The sequence below is a fragment of the Polistes fuscatus genome, unplaced genomic scaffold, assembly GCF_010416935.1.
Source record: "Polistes fuscatus isolate 324 unplaced genomic scaffold, CU_Pfus_HIC Scaffold6, whole genome shotgun sequence".
Lineage (NCBI taxonomy): Eukaryota > Metazoa > Arthropoda > Insecta > Hymenoptera > Vespidae > Polistes > Polistes fuscatus.
Window position 1 is genome coordinate 788,691 of NW_025113140.1, and position 22,303 is coordinate 810,993.

The window sequence follows — 22,303 nt, forward strand, 5'->3', positions numbered from 1 at the left end:
CTTGCTTTTTTTTCTATTGTCCACTCTGTTTATGTGGTTTTTATTCGTGTAGTATATAAAAAAAGAAGGCTTCGCATTATATGAATAATTCGTGTAAATTGAGGGACAGGAGTAATAATACGCTCTCTCACTCATTCTATCTTTTCTTTCTCAATTGAGTTTACTCGAGCGGTACGTAGGCGTGGATTTAAATGCGTATAGACGTGCTCGTTAGAAACAAGTAGGCACGTATTATATATTATATGTGTATGTATATGCATGTATCTAGCGAATGCTCGTTGTGAGAATTAATCGAGCACCCTTTTTTTTTGACGTCAGTCAATGAACAAAAACATCGGACGAGAAGTTCGTACGATGACTTCATCGTTATTCGTTTTTACTCGTACTTTCGTTATGATTCGTCGTTAATTTTAAAACGACGGTCATCTATTTCGTATAAAAAAGAACAAAAAGAAAAAAAAAACACAAGGCAAAAGTAAGAAAAATTTGCAATTCGAAATCGTTCTTCTTTTTTTTTCGCAAAATGATTATCGTGAAAGTAACTTCGAATGTTAGTTGCATTTTTTACTGACACGTGCTTATAAAAAAAAAAGAAAAAAGAGAAAAATTTAACGTCCACGTAATTATAGTTATCAACAACGTAGTTTCAGTTTCAGTTTTAAAACGGAGACTCTTCTTTTCGGTAGACCTACCTAGCCCTCCCTCTCTCGCGAAGAAATCGCATGAATTTTACGATCCTTAAACCATGCTCGCAACCCGTTGGACGATGCTTTTTGGTCTTTGAGAAAGCTCCGTGGAAGAGAACGTTTATACGATCATACCAACCTATCGTATATGTTGTACGTTTCACAGACAACTTGTCCATGGAGAAAAAAAATATTTCTTCGAACGATTACGCCTTACGAAACCTTTTTTTTTTCCATGATTGACGTGCTCGTTTCGAAAATATCGACTTTTCTACTTTGAAAATAACGCGAATGGTCCCCGGGACAATAGTTTGGAACTTTCTTTCGAAGATAAATCATTCGAAACGAACAATAATGATTTTTATGTGACCTAAGTGAAAATATTGTAAATAGAATAATACGAGGTGAAAAAAAAAGATTGAAGATAATTTGTTAAACTGTTCCAAAAAGAAGAGTCTCCGATTAAATAAAAAAAAAATAAAAAAAGAAAAATAAAATCAATAAAGATCGGTAAAAGAGTGAATCGACAAAAGTCATTATCTAAAGTAATTACTATACTTATTTTGATTTCTACAACTATTACCATTAAGATTGAACTCTTAGAAAGAGCCGTAGGAACGAAGTAATAAATTGCATCAGTGATACATAACGACGATTACACTAAACAAACGCGAGCACGGACTCACGTCGGCGTTTCTCGCCCGAGAAAGTAAGTCGAGTCCTCGGATACTTTGTTAACGTCTTTTACATAGCTTCTACCAATACTTTTCATCGTGTTATATATATCCTTAATGAATTTTCGTAGTAGTTAGATTATCGAAGATTATAAAAACATCATCGATACGATTAAATGAAACAAAATTGGTATTAGTCGTTTAAAAATCTATCATTTTTAAATACTCGATCATTCTCTCTCGGTAAACATACATTAATACAATACGTTTCGTCAAGAATAAATATTTCGAAATGAGAAGAGAAAAATAGTAGAACGATTAGATAAAATTAAACAAAGTCATAAGGAAATAATCGACAACCTTTTTACTTCATTATTTCGTAAAGATAATAATAAACGAGTTAACCCAATAACGAAGTAGACATTTAAAAAGAAACCAAATCGGAAATCGGCCGAATCGTTGAGCCGTGAGATCGAACATCGAGTCTACGCGATCGTTAAACGATTAGGATAGTAGCCCCAGTCATCCTAACAGTTCTCCAATATCAACGTTAAATAAATAAATTGAAATAAGATCGAAGCAACTTTTCCACGCTTCGGATAAGCTTTTTCTCACGCTATTGAACAGTTTCTCTCTGTCTTTATTCTTCTCTATGGTTTTACACATACTTTCCTTAGCTAGCTTAGCTAGCTAGGCTGCTCGCTCCCGTTTCTCCGATTAATATTTCGTGTTTGTGGTAAGGAACTGCTCGACTGTAAGTAAGGTCGGTAAGGTCAAACCTCGTTCTGTGATATACAACGTTGGAATTGCAATGTAGCACACGTTTCTGCGGTAAACCTATGAAAAGCAATGGGGTGGTCGCTAAGTGTGCCGCAGAGACGCCTTCCCGACGTTATCTCTTTTTCTTTCACTCTCGTTCCCCCCTCCCATAACCCCCTCACCCTCCCCCTCACCCTCCTTCCCGCCCCCCAGATAAAATGAATCTACGACGATCGAATAAATGTTTCCCTACTCTCTCTCTCTCTCTCTCTCTCTTTCTCTATTTCTATTTATTTGTTTTTTTTTTTTTTTATAAATAAATCTACTTACTACTAGGAAACTAAAACGATTATTTCTGTTAAACGTATATGTATATATATATCCACTTCTCTCACTTACATACGTTTCCGATTCAAACGGTTTCATTAATTTATTACCACCTAGTTTAACGTTAACGCGAAACACTTTATAAAACGATTCGGAGAGATAAATTGAGAACAACGTTAGATTACACGAAAAAGAAAAAATATAATAATAAAAATTGTAATATAAATAATATAAATCAAGCGGTATTTATATCAAATTGGTTAATGATGTGTAATAATTGGAATTGAATTTAAGAAGGGTATAATAATAACTCGAGTTAAAGTGAATTAGTTAGTCAGATTGAGATACTTATTAAAAATTCCGTGGAATTGTCATGAACTGTGTGTCGTGATTCGCGAATAACGAGCCGCGTCACGGAAAAATGCGGTCGTTCTCGCTTGATGGAAGCCGGAAGAAACGGAGGACGACGATTAAACGTTTTAACGAGAAGAAGGAAGATAAGCCTTCTTATTTTTCATTTAGAATTAGAAATAAAAAATAAAAAAAAAAGGCAAGTGCCAAGTGAGAGAAACGCTAGAGAAGATCTGCTAGCTCGTTCGAAGTTTATTAAGAGATTAATGACTTTTCCAACGCATCAAACTTTCTCGAGATGAGATTTTTCCTTTCTTCTCCATTCTAAGTTAGCGCGAATTTTTATCAATCAAATTTATTCCTAATTTTCTTAACTCGAGATTTTACTCGCATTTCAAAGTTAAACGTTTATGAAATTAAAAAATGTAAAGTTAAACGAATGACGAATTAATTCGAACGAGATGTGAGATTTTTGTTGAAGGAAATATAAAAAAAAAAAAGGAAAAAGGAATAAATGTAAGGATATAAAAAAAAGAAAAAGAAAAAGAAAAAAGAAATAAACGCGTAGGCGAAGTTAAAAGGAATCGGAGAAAATCATTCATGATTGGTGACACATTTTTTCGCGCCTCATTTCAAGCAGAACTTACTTACTTGTCTTTCTTTCTCAAAGCAGTGGGAGAGAGAGAGAGAAAGAAAGAAAAAAGCAAAGAGAGAAAGAAAAAGAGAGAGAGAGAGAGATAAGAGCTCGATTATGCCAACCTGACTCGGTCGACCTGCCAAACTCGTTTTCGCACGACGACAACGACGACGACGACGACAACGAACGGCGTAACACCGTGAATGGAAGTGAGATTCGGACGAGTCTCCCTCGTCCTTCCCTCCTGTCCCCCCCCTCGTTCACATACCTCCCCCTTTTTCTTATGTAATTATTCCACCTTTTGATCTCCGACGAAAAACCGTCAGAATTCGCGTGGGTGGGTTGTCTTCGGCCGAAGAAAAAAAAAACCTATTAAAGACGCGTGACATATCATTCTTTTTTTCTTTTTTCTTTTTGCTTTTTTTCTCTTGGAATTGCAACCCAAAAGTATGGAATGATTTCTAAATATATTATTCGGTTGCACCCCGAAGATTTCTGGATGTGATTCATATAGTTTTGATATTAAATATATTACTTGATTGAAATTGGTAAGAATTTGTTGAGGAACCATTGATTATCAAACCTTTGAATTGATCGAAAGGTTTTTCCCGATTTTGAGAAATATTTTCTGTATATTTATGTTAATGATATATCGATCAATAATTGATTTAATTAAATACAAATTTCATTAATTATAAAACAAATGCAATTGCTTATTCTTTTTGTTATTAATACAAATCTAATGTAATTTAATCTAAAAACATACCTTCGGAAATAAACGGAGAACGGATGCTTATCGTACGAAGTAATCCTCAGTGGAAGAAGAAGAAGAAGAATATACTTGAATATAATTAGAAATATCTCCTAAAGGCACTTAGGGTCACCACGTGTGTTATTCTCACCAACTATAAGCCAAGATTTCTCTCTTCGAAATTATCCTTCGTGCGATATATGCATGTACTTGCATATACACATATATTTCTTAGAGATTCATATAAAAATATTCAAATAATAATAATAATAATAATATTAACAATGTCACGATCAAAATTATCGACACAGTCTTTTAGCAACCAACAATCACTAAAATAGCACAAAATCCTCTTGTCCCTTTTTTTCGTCCTCTCATTGAAAATAATAATTAAAAAAAAAAATCAAGAGACAATAGATATTGAAAAAACAATTTCAATAATAATCCTGTATCCGTGTATTAACGAAAAAAAAACGAATAAAAAATAAATGAAAAAGAATTCACGAACGATAATCGTCCTTCGATATCCAAGAACGATGACCCTTCTTCATTCATCGATCCAACGTGAATGGGCCGGCGCGGCGTACATACAAACGTACTAAGTAAAAAGGACACGGCGTGCCTTGAACGTTGTCGTTGTTGTCCTTACACATCGAATACATCGATCCTTCAATCAGAATCCCAACTGATCCTTTCCTCAAAGTATCATCCAGTCCAATCAAATAATAATGAACAGAATCAAACGACTGTTCGCGATGCATCATTTCGCGACGACGTCACATAATGTTCGGATAATAAAATTTCCTCTAAAAATAACAAATGCGTCCAAGAAAACTGTCCAGAAAAAAAACAAAACATAAAACTGAACCCCGTTATAATGAAAAATCTGTCTTAAATAAATAATACAATAATATATCAATCACATTCCTCTTGATAATTAATTATAACGACACATTAACGATAATAAAACTTGACGTTTAACGATTAACGTTTTTGACACCTTCCATTAGACGTTAGAGTTGATGAAATAGTTATTGTTTGAATATAATAATATCGTATCGTCGTAGGAGATAAACTTTTGGAAACTGAGAAAAAGGTAGGAGACGACAGTGACGGTGTCGGATCGGATCGGATCGGATCGTATCGTATCGTACCGCGGCCACGACGGCAATGCCCCCGCATCAGAGGCTTTAGCGCCGCCGACGCGGTCGGGAACCCTGCTCTGCTGCTGCTGCCACTTCTCCCTCTTTTCCCCCACCACCCCACACCATACCCACTCGCCCCTATCCGTATACGTATCCGTTATCCCCACTTTTACTTCCCCTTTTACCGATCCGCTTGTATGCTAGGAGGCTGCTTGCTGCCTCCTCAACACCGGTTGTTCCCGCCAGCGTTCACCACCGCTGCCACTACCACCACTGCCAACCACCACCCCCCACTACTACGATCCACCTAACTAACACTAACATCGCTTATACACTACTACTATTATTTCTGCCACTAGGTTTGCTTTCGACTCCTAGGTTGCTTCGAATAGTTTTCATATTTGCTTTGTGAAAATACTTTTCACGATATATGGGTGAGAGTTTGTTTATTGGGATTTCCGATAGGTTTGAATTGACGCTCTAACGTTGATTCAAGCTCTTGCGAAATTATAAAAGAGAATTGGTTCAATTGAGCAAGATTTAAACTCCAACAGGAAACTGATTCACTTTGGATTCTTAAGAAAAGTTGAATGATTCATAAGGTATACCTGGAAATTGAATATATCAATGACTGTGTTATACGTATGGTTTACCATAGATAATTATTAGACTACGCGAAACAAAATGTAACTCTTTAATAAGATAGGAATAGTAGGATCATCTATGTGATCCAATCCGATAGGTCGCCGGCAAACGTGTCGAGAAGGTCTTTGTATCGTTGAGAGCGAAAGGAAGAAGAAGGCGTCAGGATGAAAAATTGTTCGCCCGTCTACGACCTGGGATAGTAACCTCCATTGACCTCGACATCGGCCCTGTAAAACGTTCCTCGAATCGCGTTTCTCTTCCCCGTTTCAACCAAGACTCCAGAGAATTTCAAAGATCAAACGAATTTCACTAAATATACATGATTATACGTACACACGTGTATATACGGCAATTGTATTTTTAAAACTCGTAAACCTAAATGATTCTTGACTTTAAGAAATTCAATTCTACAAAAATAAAAGTGTACAACTGGTGTTGATAAAAATTTAAATTCCACCCTCCCTTTTAATCTGGCTACCTCTGAAAGTACACTTTTTATATTCTGTGATATAGAAATTTGATTTAAAAATAACAAAAGTTCATATCCAAAATTCATTATAGTCGTTCGGTTTAATTGAATATAACTAAACATTATCGAAAAGATTTGAAATTAATTTATGCACGTGCAACGATCGATCGAAATCAATATATCGTGATTGAAAAATAAATAATCAATAAGAACGGTATATTGAAAGTGAATCCTCGTAGAAAGAGATAGTTTTCGAGTCGAAGATAAAACAAACAACGAAAAGCGAGAGGAAAGTTAATTTATGCTCGCGTGGTCCTTGCAACGAGCTGGCGAACGAACGTGAGACGCAAAAAGGATTAGTAAGGAAACTTAAAAAGGGAAAAACAAAAAATAGAATAAGGAAAGGAAAAAATAATACGCGTTTCACTGTCGCTCCGACGCGATAAGTATCGGACAGTCATTGCAGGGCAATAAAATAAAGCTCATCTCGTCGGGCTCTTTGTGATCCGTCGAAGCCATAATCCTCGTCCGTAGAAGTCAAGGATGAGAGCTCGCCGTCGGAGGTCGAAGGAGAAATAATTCACGATGGCTATTGCCGCGGCTGGCAGTTCTAAATCCTTTCTCGAAAGATAGAATGGAAAATCTCGAGCAGCAGGCAATTACGAGACGGCGCGCATACAAGTCTTCTCTGTGTGTTTGTGTGTGTGTGTGTATGATGGTAAATTATCGCATCTCCATACATGAAAATATATTCATCTATTTGTATAAATTCATGTACGTACTTTTGTATATAAGTCTCAAGTAGCCAATCATTCTTTTACTCTAAATAATTTCTTTCAAATTCTCCTCAAATAATCTTTTACTAACTTATATATATATATTTATCTTTTAGATATACGTGTGCGTTTTACTTATGGCTGTAAGGTGCAAAGTAAAATTGACAATCAATAATTTATTCTTTCTCTCGAACATTTTCATTGAATATTTTCCAGAGTCTTTTTCCCAGACTTAACCATAAAAGTATACTTATGTGTATCTTCCCATGGTTTCAAGTATGCGAACAAACAGGTAATAAATTTTTCCTTCAATGATTTTCTCTTTCTTTTTCATTAAATAACCTTTTCTTTAGACTTTAACCTCAGAAGTGTATATAAATGTGTGTGTGTGGTTGCAAGTATTCAGATAAATAGGCAATAACTTTTCCCTTCAATGATTATCTCTCTCTCTCCCTCTCTCTCTCTCTCTCTCTCTCTCTCTCTTTTAGTCTCTCTTGTTCACTGTTTCTCTGGAGACTATTCGTTAAACAATCTTTTCCAACGTAACATCTTCGTGCTAAGTACAAACCGAGCTCTGCCTAAGCTACTTGGTGGTGCTTGGCAGTGCCTCGCCTGACCTACCAGTCGACCGACAAGCAGCACGAACATGGAAAAATATGTAAATATCGTCCCTCATCCATTATCCAACACGTGGAAAGAACGGCTAAGAGGAAGAAGGAGGTATTGTGTGCCCTACAATGTATGCCTATAACGAATATATATGTGTGTGCAAGTGTATGTGTCTTTTGCGATTGTATGCGAGTGACTTAAGACCGGAAGGCACGGCGACCTACACCGACCGAGCTTGCTTGTTTTAGCAACGTTCCTCCTTGCTATCGATTGCAATGGAGCCATCTTCTTCTTCTTCTTTTTCTTATACTTCTTCTATCTCTACTTCTTCTTATCCTTATTCTTATTTTTCTTCAGGAACACTTGTGAGTATCATCTTCGGGATCTGTTATGTCCGTCGGTACATTTTATCTTTGGGAATTAAGAAAAAGTCTTATTTTTCGTTTATCTCTAATAATTTCAACCTAACTATAACACTACTTAAACTTTTCAACGATACTTATACGGCAGAAATGTTTTTATCGCACCGATTGATTTCTTCTACGTTTTGATAGATTTAGGAATTAATGAACTATGTGATCTTTCTTTTTTTTCATTTCTGAGTTCTGAAAAATGTGTACTTTCTCCTCAACAAACAGATTGCATAATGATCTTAATTTTTATTTGTAGAGTAACTAATGTATGGCCCCGTCATTTGTTCCTTTGTTTTATTTCATTTTTTCTATAAGATACGATAAGGAGACTCGAATTTCTATCGGTGTAACTTACCCCCCCACCCCATTCCATAAGATTTCCGAGATCGCCAGAAGGAAGAATTAGCTTAGCGTACCGGAGATATTATAATGACCGTGACGACGTGATACGCAATTAATCTCTCGCGGTTGTCAGTGCCTCGCACGTTACAGTGTATCTACGTTACCAATCAAAAGTAACTACACATCTATACAGAATATTACAAATATCCCAAAAAATTATTACGAAATAAAACAAACTAATAGAAAGATAATAATCACAGTACAATCATTTATTTAAAAAACAAAAAAATGATTTTTATATATAATTAAATAAAGAATTAATTATATTCGAATAACCTTCGATATCTCTTTCAATACGTACCGACCTTTATCATGCATATAGTACACTCGAGAAAATAAAAAACTATTATGTACTTGCATATATGAAAGAAAATTTTTATGCCCATTCTCTCTCTCTCTCTCTCTCTCTCTCTCTTTAAACGAACAAAAGATGCATAGAGAAAGAAAAAGAAGAGAGTGAAGAAGATTTACCCTGAAGCACCCTGTACGTATATACCTGCTTAGGTATGGATGTATTGTAAGTAATACTTACGTATAACATACCTACATGTACTCGCATGACGTACGCATAAAGCGATATGATTAATGGCTCGGTGCTATCAGTGCGTGAACGTTGCAAAACGAAGACAAATAACGTGCGGCGTGTAAATACGTGCGTACATATGTAGATGGACCTGTAGTTAACTTCCGAACGAATCTTAAAGCTTTTCCATCGGAAATAGACGTCCCCCTGTCTTTACTACCACTACTACTACACAACTACACAGCTAATACCGCTACTAATCCTGATAGAACTAATACCAATACTAATACTACTACTATTATTACTACAACTACAGTCTAATGCAACTACTACTACTGCAACTATAACAGCTACGTTCTAACACCACTATTAGCAATCCAATCACTAATACAACTACTACTACTACGGTTACTACTTCTATCACTACTGAAACTTCTGCTAATAATGCTACTACCACTACAAAATCACTACTACTACTACTACTACTGCTGTTGCTACGATGAGCAGTGGTGCTGCTATTTGTCGTTCTCGTTGTCGTTGGCAAATTCCCTTTGGCGATCCAATTAATGAAACCGCAGTACTATAGAACCAAAAGATGCATTATATTCGCTGTTTTCACGCGTTGACGTCACGAAAACGCGTTCGTTCGTCACGCTCGGAAACTTTCACGCTCGTTGCTTCCTCTTACGAAGCGGGATGAAACGTGTTCTCCGTGAAATTTGTCTTTTTTCCTTTTTTTTTTATATTAAACGTTCAGGCTTTCACACGAGTGACTCATATTTAAATTACTTTCGTGTATTTTAATTACATTTCTTTTTTAAAACCACCCCATAAGTTTGGTCGTAATAGCAGCAACGTAAAAAGATTGTCATTTGGCAAGACAAATTCTGTGGGATTTTTAATACGATTGAAAAAGTTCCTATTAAATTATTTGGTAAAATAAATAAAGTGTAAAACACCGGAATATCGTATAAAATTAAGCAAGTTAATTCCTTCCGTAGATTAAAAGATCTAATCTGATGGGAAAAAAAAACCTTCGAATCGCCAGAAAGTTCCAATCTCGTTACGAGAAAAGCTTACCAATGAACAGGGCACGCCCTAGAGCTAGCAAGCAACGTTTCAAGTATCAGATCGTGCTGATGAAAGTTTGCCGAGCCGAAAAACCCCATGAAAAGTTGGAACTTTTCGTAGTGCGATGATGCCCTTAACCCTTGGGAGACAGAGGCGAGGAAAAAGAGAAAAAGGGGAGAAAGGGTAGTAGTGAATGAGAAACAGAAAGAGATAAAAAGAGAAAATGCCTTGATCGACGACGGCAGACTTTTAATTACTCTCGGGGTGCATTTGGCACAAGTTTCCCGACACGTGGAAGTGAGAGATAAGCTTCCTCGAAATGTAGAATGAGTTTGACGAGATGCAAAGACCGTATTATAGCGCCAAGTTATACCGCAAATAATGTAATTAAAAGTCTTTCTAGAAAATATATTGGCGTTTATTGATTTTCATTCTTTTTTATGAGTCAATGACTTTTCTTTTTAAGTTTTTTAGAATAAAATCAATCAGACACAAATATTTACGTGATATTACATTATTACAAATACTATAATATTTGAAGTGCTGTTGGGATATCTAGAAAATTCATGCCGAGTTAGAAATATAAAGTAGTGAACGATAAGAACTTAATGGAAAGTAACAATAAATTTGTAATTAAAAACAATGAAACAATGCTATAAAAAATATTTATAAAATTGCATAACTTCCAGTTGCATGAGTTGCACAAGGAAGTGAAGTTATTTTCTTCCTAGTTAATAGGTTAGAAATAAAACATTGAAGCATTAAAAGCGTTGATTTCCACGAAGATGGCAGAATGTTACCGATCGATAGGATGGTTAAATGGGTTAATCGGACACCGCATTAGTTTGTCCTTCGCACGAAGTTTCTATCCGGGCGTATGGCTGACTACCGATAGTTGCACAAACAATCTATTCAGAATGACCATTCAACGGAAATCACGTGTCATGGATGGACCCTAAATGTCGTCGTCTGACCATTATATACGAGCAACGCAAATACGTGTGTACCATATGGCTGTTCAAAAATGGATATATATATCGATGTGTACAAACTATTATTATACATCTATGATTCTTCCAAGTGAAAAGGGATTCTCCCCCACTCTCGGCCTCTGTAAACTAATTCAATCGAGAGGGTGGAGTGTGAACAAAGCTTAAAAGGTACGATGAAGCGTGAGAAACGACCTTATATGGAAGGTTTAGAAATTTCGTAAATATTTAATTAGTGTCAAAAAAAAATATATCAAAGGTTCAATTTAGGGGTGGTGGTGTTGTCGAAGGGTTGTCCAAAATATAGGATTTCTTTTCCCCTAGCAATTGAGATGAATGATTCGATCCCTTCCTTCATTTTTCATTCTATGAAAATTAAGTTCACATTAATACAAGTATATATCAATTTCATCCGTAGGCAATTGCATCCCCTGAAAGTAGTTAGCACCTAAAGGGTTAATTCGTATATGTAAATTTTATTCAAATTATTATACAAAGCTGTAATTTCAAAATTTAGTCTTTCAATTGTATTTATAAACCCCCGCAGGGGTTTTCAAAAATTGCCGTAGCCGATGGTATTTCACATCGTCATGGCGGGGTATTGGTAAAAGTTTTCAACTAGCAATAATCGCACCTCGGTAGAACCTCATTGGTTACGATATTGCCGCTGCGCAAAGCTAAAGTATGCAGACTGCACTACGTTATTATAGCTGCAACCAAGTACTTCTTCTTACGAGAAACGATCGATACGTAGAGCCATCTAGTATCAGATGCATAAACTATTACATGCGTGAAAGCAATTGTTGCAATCAATATACATGTAAATACTATTACTACTACATAATCACGCATACAGAACAGATTAACAAAAATGGGATAAACATATTTTAGAAAATTATTTAATTATGAAATTAAATCGAGAATAAAATAAAGTTATAAAATATCGACGTGTTTGAATATAAGTATTGATTTTTTTTCTCGTAACATTACAATGAAAATGGAGAATAATAATATTCTTAGACATCGAAAGTAAAATGAAATATTTCATAAATCATTGGGGAACATCTTTTTATATACGATCGACAAAGCAGAAAAAGGGACATAAATTTTCCTTTCATTTTTCAGTAACGTTTATTCGTGGACGATATGATTCCTGACAGGTGAGAGAAGTACTCTTCGTGAAGCTTGTTAGCAACTCATCATTCCGACACACCCACCCTGCCGCTCATCCACCAACACGTGGGATAATACCAGCAACGTAAAGTAACTTTATTACGATAATGAGAACGAGCCGGCGTGGCTGGTTCTTTCCTTTGGAAGATAACCAATTACAAAAAATTCACCGTGATAATGACGAAGATGATGATGAGATATTTCTACTGCGCAGAAATATATTCGAACGGAAGGAAGGAAGGAAGGAAGGATGGATGGATGATGCATTTTAAAAAACGCATACGATGCATTCGTTTCTTGCGTTACATTGCACGAGAAACTATAATAAATCGTGCTCGCGCATGTACTACTTTTTTGTAACGCGAATCAAAGGCGGCACATTAATAATAATCTTCCTTATGGTGATATTATTTCAAAAAAAAATATTAATAAAAATATATATCTTTTATAGAAAAAGAAAGAAATCATGCGTATATAAAGTACGTCCATATTTATTCTGAGTGAAAAGTAATCATATGGAGAATTTTATTCTCTTCTTTTTTATATTGAAAAAAGAAAAAAATATATCAAATAATAAAAGAATATTCATATACTAGTTGTTTCATTTCACGAGAAACCGTAATAAAACCTACTAGTATACTACTTTATTATACGAATCAACGATCGACCATTAATAATTGCAATATTTTTCAATAGAAAACAACAACAAAAATTTATGCTAAATAATACAAAATATATTTTACGATGCAACACTGATCTTACATTTCGTCGCACGATAGAGAGAGAGAAAGAAAGATTAATAAAACGTAGTAGAAAATTACTTTATTATATGAATCAACGATAGCTATTAAGAATAATCGTCGTGGTGATAAAACGTCGAACAAAAATATGACTAAATATGAAAGGAAGATAAAAAAACAAAAAAAAAATAGTTGAATATAACTGGATCACGTATACTTATAAAATATTTATACGAACACATACGCGCATTAATATAATTCATTTACCCTATAACTAGACATGTATATGCAGTGAAACGTCGTCGTATCGAAATCAATTTTACGCAGGCGTGTTTAGAAGAAGAAAATTGAAGCGAAATGGCGAGAGTCGTTTGATTTACATAGCGCGGTGCATAGCGCGGTGCATAGGCGACGTGCTGCGCTTTTCCAACTATCGAGATACGCCAAGATAGTAATGATAGTCAGAGAGATATCATTCCGATACGATTTGCCCTGGCGCGTGTATTCCTTTCATAAAAATAGTTTACTCAGACGACTAATGCGAAACATTCTCGCTAACTTTCTCTGCGTAGATTTCAACTAACGCACCCACGCTATACTTCTGCTGCCATCGTTACGTTCGCCATATTCTACTTTTTCTTCTTCTTTTTTGTTTTCTTTTTCTTTTTCACTCATTTACATAATTTACATAAATTTGATGGAACCGACTAGACCGAAGTTGATCAAATTAATGCGGTAACGGTGGTAATCACGAATGATTGACACTCCAGTTTATTAAATTTATATATTTGTAACCAATTTCAATTTTACTTTCTCTAATGCGAGGGAACTTTTGATACGATAAAAATATTATAAATGATATCGTTAATTATACAAAGGTAGGACAACAATTCTTAGACGAAGCTCACGCGTTTGAATCTTTCAGACCAACCCGACGCGGAACTTTCCGGGCAACGCTCCAATGAAAAAAAAAGAAAATAATCCGCTATAAAAAAAATGATGCAACGTCGTCGTCATCGGATAGATTATTACGAAACGTCGAATACAAAGTACAAATTTAGAAAAAAAATAAATGAAAAGAAAAAGGAAAAAAAGAACCGTAATGAAACGTTTCACGGTAGCTTAGAGAGTGTGTAACCAAGCGGCATGGATTAGCAGCTTAATCTATCCTTCCCATCGACACGAGTCCTTATCTACCTCTCTCTCTCTCCCTCTTTCTTTATTTCATTCTCTCTTTAGCAAAAGTTAAGGAAGGTAACGAGATACCTAGCCAGCATATTCCCGTCGACGGGACCGGATAGATACACGCAAAGCGAATCCTGGTAAAAGAGAGGCATAAGGAAAAGAGAAAATGCTTGTTGGATGCAAGTACTATATACGAAAGTTCTTCCTGAACGTTGCCGTTGATGGTAGGTGCTTATTACAAGGCGGTGTAATGGGCTTCCGCGAGTGCGAGTTTCGCGGATCGCAAGTCGTTTTCCGACTCCGGCGATAACGACGAGTAGTACACTAGGTGCATAATACTTTGAGAATGAAAGAGAAAGAGAAATCAGAAGGATAAAAGGAACAAAAGGAAACAGTGGTGGTGGTGGTGGTGATGGTGGTGGTGATGGTGGTGGCAACAACTTGCCCGAGACCGTTCTCTTCGCGGCAAATTAAAGTCCTGTATAATGAGTAGCCGAAGGTGCGATCATTCAATTAATAATATCCGACCGAACCAGCTGGAAACTTCTTGGGCATCCCCTATTTGTCGGCATACTTTGACTAACATAAGCTCTTATATATGCTTTTCAATACTACCCACCTAACGAACATGACTCTACAATACCTTTTGTCATTATCAACGCTATCGAAAATATTTTCTATTTCCATCTAACTAACTTGATACATTGTACATATGTGTTTTTCTATCGAATCAATTCATCGTGATCGGTTGTTAATAGAAATTATTTTTATAAATAATTATGATTGATATAACTAATTAAATGGTTTTGATTGTTTCTAGCGAAACGAAGAGTTTCAAGTTGATCAACTATCGATCAGAAATTTAGATAAAATTATAGGGATGATTTAGGAACGAGAATACAAACAGTTAACACCTGTTCAATTCTGTCGATGCGATCGAAGAAGCTTTTACCGAAAGAAAATTCATGTAAAAATTGAAATAGAAGACAACTAATTAATATTATACATCTACTATGTTTATAGGCAACGAGGTAACCAAAGGATGGACTTCAAAGTGAAAGGCGATGAAACTGACTTCCAATTAAAATTGTATCTCCTTTAAGAACTGACCGGCTACCGCTACACACATGAATGCGTCTCTTCGCGACTCTTTCCCTTTGCTCTGGTTTCAGGTCTTCGATATAATATACTTGTATACAAGTACATAGGTACCCATATATAGATATATAGGTATACAGGTATATAGGTAAATATATCAGCAATAAGATCAAATAAATTTTCTATCAGGATATTACAAGACCAATTGAACGAGAACAAACTTTGAAAAGATATGTAAGATGAAACCCCTAATGGTCAATTATAAAAGGAAACATGAAAAAAAAAGAAGAAAAAAAAGAAAGAAGGAATTAAAATTGTTCAATAATCAGGAATATAAAACATCGATGGGAAAAATGTTGTAACAGGTATATAAGTGCTAGTATAAGTTAAGCTTGAGAATAAGATTCTCGCGATCCGTGAAAATAAGCGAATAAACGGCGTAACCGTGGGGCCCCATAATGAGTGTCGTGTAAAAACGAACAAAGTTCACGCGAATAAAACGGCAACTGTCACGGTCCATAACGTTTTATCACCGTGCCGCGGTGAAACATCTTCAAAGAATATAGCTGTAATAACGATTGAAATTGATTTCCTCCTTGGGATCATTGCAACCGAACAAGAAAGCAAAGCAAAGCAAAGCAAAGCAAAGCAAAGCAAGCAAGTTGGTATTACATACAAGAAAAAATAGAAGAAGAGGAGCGCACGAGAGTAAGTAATTCTTTCGGTTGATCTTATAGAATGGAAATCACGTAAACGTAGAAAACGAATAGTCCCATAGTAAGACCGGAAACAAGCAACGCACACGTATGTATATCCCCGTGTACCTTCCGCAACTACCGCAGCCGCGGCCACCGCGTCTATTCGCGGATACGATGACAACCCGCGGAGAGTTTATCTTATCTTGATCTAACATCAGATGGTAACGCGTGCCTCCAGTCTTTCCAAGTCGGAAATACCTACACTTATCCCCCTAAGTGCGACGCTGTAACACGCACGAAACAGCGCTTAACCATCGAGCTACATTAGAAATTGGCTCCTGTGTTTCTTATTACGTAATTTCATATCGAGAAACTTGGATTGTAATATTCATTAAAGAAAATATTTCTTAGATTCCGAACTCAAATACTCAGATTACAATGGTTACAAATTTCTAACAGATAAAACAACTTTAATCAGTTTTCCAAACTGTGTCTCAAAATTCGTATTCAACGTCGGAATTATTCGTGCAACCCTTTTAAACGTATATGTAGTTAACATTTAAACAAGTCAACGAATGCATTGTACGAACCGTGGTCGTGGTAAATTTGAAATGACAACCTCTAACTCGAAACACCATAATATTCTTCTCGAGATTTCGTTTGCGAGTATAAGTTCTCTTATGGTTAGCCGCCGCCGTGTGAAACAACGGGCATCGCTAACTTGTTCTCTCGCGAGAAGAGTTTCCTAAGGCACACGAGTGCACTCAGCTGACCCTATTAGGTGGCCATTAAATCGACACGGTCTCTCCTCTTCTCTCTTCACTTCTCTTTCTCGTGTGTGCCATTGGGACAAATGCCAAGCGTTTCCTGGAACATCTGCGTGAAAAGGATTTCTCTTCGAGGTCGAGATTATCCTAAGAACGGTCCCACGGAACAGGAGGAACGTGGTAGAATCTTGAAAAATCTCTCATGCGGATAGAAATTCCTTCCGTTCGGTATTCGCCTTCTTCGAGGCCTCCTTCAAATTACAGCCTTGGCAACCGTGTCTTTCTTTCTTTTTCAATATAATCTACATCTTTTACATACGACTTATCTTGCTTTGAAAAATTCTTGCAAATGTATTTTTCAATTAAATTTAAGTAAATAAACAATTTTCGTTTGTTATATTTAATTGATTAATCTGAACACGTTACAAGGAATATATATATTTTTTTTTAAAAGTTAACAGATGTTATTGGAAATTTAATTAATTGTGAAAGTAAACTTTTGTCTACGCCAACTATACATTTTTATAACAGTTTGTATCGATGTGACAATTATTAATAATTTTTCATGAAAAATGAACCACGCGATATACAAAGTTAGCAATTTAGTGTTCTTCGAACGAAAAAGGGGAGATCGATGGATAACGAAGTAGAAATTCGTACATATGCCAAGAAGGAGACATTGATATACCGGACCTGACAATCTTCGATCATTGTCAATCAGTTTGAAGAAAGTACCGTTATGGAATCTTATGACGCACGGATTTTCGGAAAGGTTTCATACTACCCGAATACGCCTACTGTTATTCTTTTTCTGATTTTTCAATATTATTGTCAGCTTTTTTACTTCTATCTAAGAAAAGTAGGTCTAGGATGTTCTAAAAAAAAAAAAATACAAGAAAAAATAGAACAGTCCGAAAGAAAGTCCGGATGTTTCTTGTCTATTGATTTTCTACGTATCCTAATAACAGAATCCTTGGTACATAATTAAACAGGTGTAACTCGCAAAAGTAGGTCTCTTCTCTTTTTTATCATCCGATGTTCTAATAATAGATTAGAATTCTATTTTCATGCAAATGGTGTGAACGAAGAAAATGGTTGTTTCCATAGAGTTGATACCGTAACCTTACCGGTTTCCCAAACTAGGACACTAATGCGGATGTTTAGTTTTGACAAATAGAATTTATAAGTTTGCCATACTCAAAAGTGGAAGATACTTCCGCTACCATGACACGTTTTCGTTTCATCAAAAATACATATGCATGATTTGAAAATAAATATTTTGAATAAAGAATAAACAATTTGTTCGGACAATTTTACAGATCATTTTCATTACTCGTTATTAAAATAAATTCATCATGCATTGGTGGTGCCCCTTCGATCTCGCCTGCAAGGGTGTTTTAAAAGGACGCGAGAATAGCACGTGGCTTCTCAAGGGTTAATTTGGTTTATCGGAGTGCACCCCCGTACGTAGGACGAAGTTCGTACATTTACAAAAGCGTCGGACCAAGCTAACGATATCTCGACTTTGCCAAAGTAATGGGAAGCCGCGAGCGTTAATTAAGATTCTCTTCTCACACTCCCACGAAAAGGGTCAAACGAAAAGGGAGAGTCACTGTTCAATTTTGGAAGCAAACGACGAATGCTTTTACAGGGGATGGTTATTAATTCAACGACTAACGATCATTTAACACCTTAACTACCAAATCTCCTCAAATGATCAAATAATGAACATTTTCTTATTTGTTATTTTCTTCAAATATTGTTTATAATATTTAATATTAATTTAATAAATAATCAATGAGATTCAATTCATCAATGCAACAACGTCACCTGCAATTAATATTTATATTATTATATTTAATAACTATAAAAAAAAGGATTAAAAGAAGACGACAATTATGAAATGATATTTGGATGATAAAAATAAACTTACCGTTTCTGAAGCAACGTTTTTCACCTTTGAGAGTAGATATGCGGCGGGTGAAAGATAAGATTTTACAAAGTTCTCCAGGTTTCCGTGATAAGCGCATACTAGGATGTCTCGCGCCTGTCTTATCAACAAATTGATAACACCATCGCCATAAATTGGTCCAAGTAGATTCCGTACTAAGGAGGCGACATCGCTACGAGCCTGGAAACAGAGAACCCCGTTCATTCTTCCTACGCTATCACGAAACGCAAATTAATTAAACGCGATATCTAATGTGAAACATACATCATCAACGTTGAAAGACACGCTGCAAATGTTTTATTATATTCTCTTTCTTTATACGCTCATAATATATTTTCTTAATTTTTTTTTTATAATCCTCATTAACGTCACGTTTATTATCTAAACGCAACTTCAATGACCTCGTTAAGTCTCACAACTAACAAATAGAATACTTTTATGATAATTTATATAAAAAAAGAAAATTATATAAAAAATTTCACACACAAGTATATTTCTAATTAATTGAATATGATATAAAGTGTTAATAATACATGACGAACGTATATCTCGTTACTGTACACAAATGTATTATCTTCTTCTTCTTTTTTTTTTTTAATTTAATAATCTGCATCAACGTCCATTGGCTATTTAAAATTAACTACGGTGACCTCGTCACTGAACTCGTGCGAATAAAACATAGACGGTAAGTTGATCATATTTTAAACATTGTTATTAACAATGTATACAAAAATTATTACGAAATTATTCTGTCTTATTGGATTGGTTTAATACGAAATCAAAGAAAACGAATAACGAAGAGACAAGTGCCATGATGGTCGAAATGTGGGTGCATTGTATTCTCTGCGGCATCGTTGCAACGATGTGCATAAACATCACAGTTTACTGGGGCACTCACGAGGAAGAGGAATACCACGATGTAACCATTATACGTTCACCGAGCCGACGTCCGCCCACGTACGTGTTTCCGCCCTCATCGTGCATGTTGATACACGTACTTATATATATATATATACGTTTATGTGTTTGCATAGACACGTACTTACTTTCATAGTTATACCATACCAACTAACAACTCGTGAAAATACTTCTAACTTTTCGGTCACGCACTTATCTTCCAACTAAGTTCCTTGAACCCAAAATTCTGGCTACCCAAATATACACAGCCAATTTCTAACAAGTGATAAATATTTTTACTAACATTATAACCGATCTAAATAAATATTTGTATAATAAATACAAATTAATGTATATAAATATAAAAATTATTTGTTCAAACACACGATAATTTAATATTTTATACGCGAAGCAGATTAACTTCTTTTCATCAATATTTCATTTAAATTGGAAACTTTGTATATATACTCGTGTGAATTTAAAAAATATTGAAACGAGATTGTATATTTATATAAAGGTGTGTATCGCAAACCCCATTGAGAATCCCACGATGCATCGGTCATAAAATTGCAACTCCTGTTGTCGTCGGTAACAATATTTGGTTAGCTAGAATTTATGAGGGAAAGGGGTGAGATGAAGGAACGAACATAAAAGGCTCATCGAGGGTCGCCCGCATCCCCGTAGAATATTTCAAGGGGGATGAACGTGGGGCTCGTGCTGTAGACTACGAACATAAATTAACTGCGATTCACGTGCCACTGGTTTTAATCGTCTACCTTATGAGAGATTGTGTTGTTTATTAATGTATTTACTCGCATGAACGATCATAGTCTGATTTACCATCATGTATTTATGATTTGTGGTTTGCTAATATAACATGATTTATTATTTCTATTTTATTTCCCCCTCTATGTGTATTTTATTATTTATTTTTTTATTATTATTATTAGCTTTACTATACTATTAATTATTTATTAAAAATTTTGGTAACTTACAAGGGTGGAAGTAAACGAAATCCAAAGAAAAGGTATTGTGTTCACCCCTTTAAATCTTGAATACGTACTTGTGATCTAACATTCCAGCAACCCTACGAAATTGAAATAAAACGAGTTTCGGTAGAGAGCACCCCTTGATTAACTTCTTTGTTTTATCATTCGCATTGTTTAATCTCATCCCTCTTTTTTTCTTAACGCCTTTTCATAACCCACGTTGATTTACATTACTAACGAGAATTTTACTACAGCTGAACGAATTTACCCTTCTCGAATTATGCAGAACCTGACGCTTCCGTATGTTTAATGATTTTCACGAGATTACGAGAAATATTAGTTTTCACGCAAATGAAACTTCTGTAAGTCTAATTTATAAACGATTATCACACGTAAAACAAATTATTTAATATTTTTTATAAAATTTATCAAATTGGACACACGTATCTAAATAAAATATTACGCAAATATGCAAAATAAATAATATTATAAATAAATATTAATATATTTATATCGGTACTTATTAAAATTCCAAAAAATATAATCGAGGAATGAAATTTGAGAAAGTAACAAATGATCGTCTTCCTTCCTATCGCAGTATTTACCGATCTTCCTGCTCGATATCGATTTAAAACACTCAGCACCCCATCTGGCTACGCTTCTCGAATTTCAAACCAACCTCGACGTTCGTCTGATTTGCATCACGGACACATTTATTCAGCTAGGAACTTCGATTATTCACCCCCCGACGGTATCCAATGGTTACCGTGAGTACCTTCCTTTCCACAAGGGATGCCACGATGCAAATATTTCCAATTCTCATCGATCAATCGACAAACAAAGTGAAGTTCCAGTTCGAGTATTCGTCAAATCGATAATTAAAAGTTTTTTTTATATAGTATAGATCTAAATTGTTGCGTTCGGGAAATCAAACTTGTTAGAATGTTACTATTCGAAACAAAACAAAACAAAAGAATTTATCGATTGTAAAAAAGGAAGGAAAAACATTTGAAACAAAATGAATCGCAACATATCCTGTTGATCGAGACAGACATTCTATTGAAACAGGATTCAATTGGAAGATTCTTGGAACCTTCGATAGATATCAAACGATTTCTACCTTCCTTTTCACGCACTCTGAACACCCTCCCCATGTTGATACAACACAGCACGGGAAAGGAATAAAAGAATAAATAAAGAAAATGTTAGATATGTGTAGTATATTTCTCGACTCGACGAATAAAACGAACGATATCTTTGTATGCAAAACATTCGACGAATATTTAACCGATACATTTTTTTGTATTTCTCTCTTTGCAATCTTCGAATCTTCCCAACTCGTATTACAATTACGTAGAATATACTTCGAAAAATAAAGAAAAAAAAAGAAATTCTAATTAACTTAGCTCCCCAGTTAAAAAATCGCACATCGCAATTATTCCCACGCGGAGAAAATTGAATTATTTGTAAAAATATTAAAAAACAGAAACAAGAAAGCGAGCAACGCGCGTTACGAGTATCGTTAATTAAATCGAGTGGAAAGTAAAAAAGAAAAAAAACAAAAAGGGTCAAAGAAAT

The 22,303-nt window shown here is 35.2% G+C and overlaps 1 protein-coding gene and 1 non-coding gene across 3 annotated transcripts in view; both read right to left on the bottom strand.

Moving 5' to 3' along the window:
- LOC122522807 overlaps positions 1–22,303 on the bottom strand; it is a 224,813-nt gene that overhangs the window by 161,612 nt on the left and 40,898 nt on the right. For both annotated transcript variants that reach the window (XM_043644076.1, XM_043644077.1), the window contains exon 3: positions 18,822–19,019. In XM_043644076.1, the coding sequence (XP_043500011.1) occupies positions 18,822–19,019 (198 nt within the window). The remainder of the gene's footprint in view (positions 1–18,821; positions 19,020–22,303) is intronic.
- Positions 11,766–11,906, bottom strand: LOC122523707. Its single transcript, XR_006305357.1, has one exon. It is a non-coding gene; the product is annotated as a U4 spliceosomal RNA (small nuclear RNA).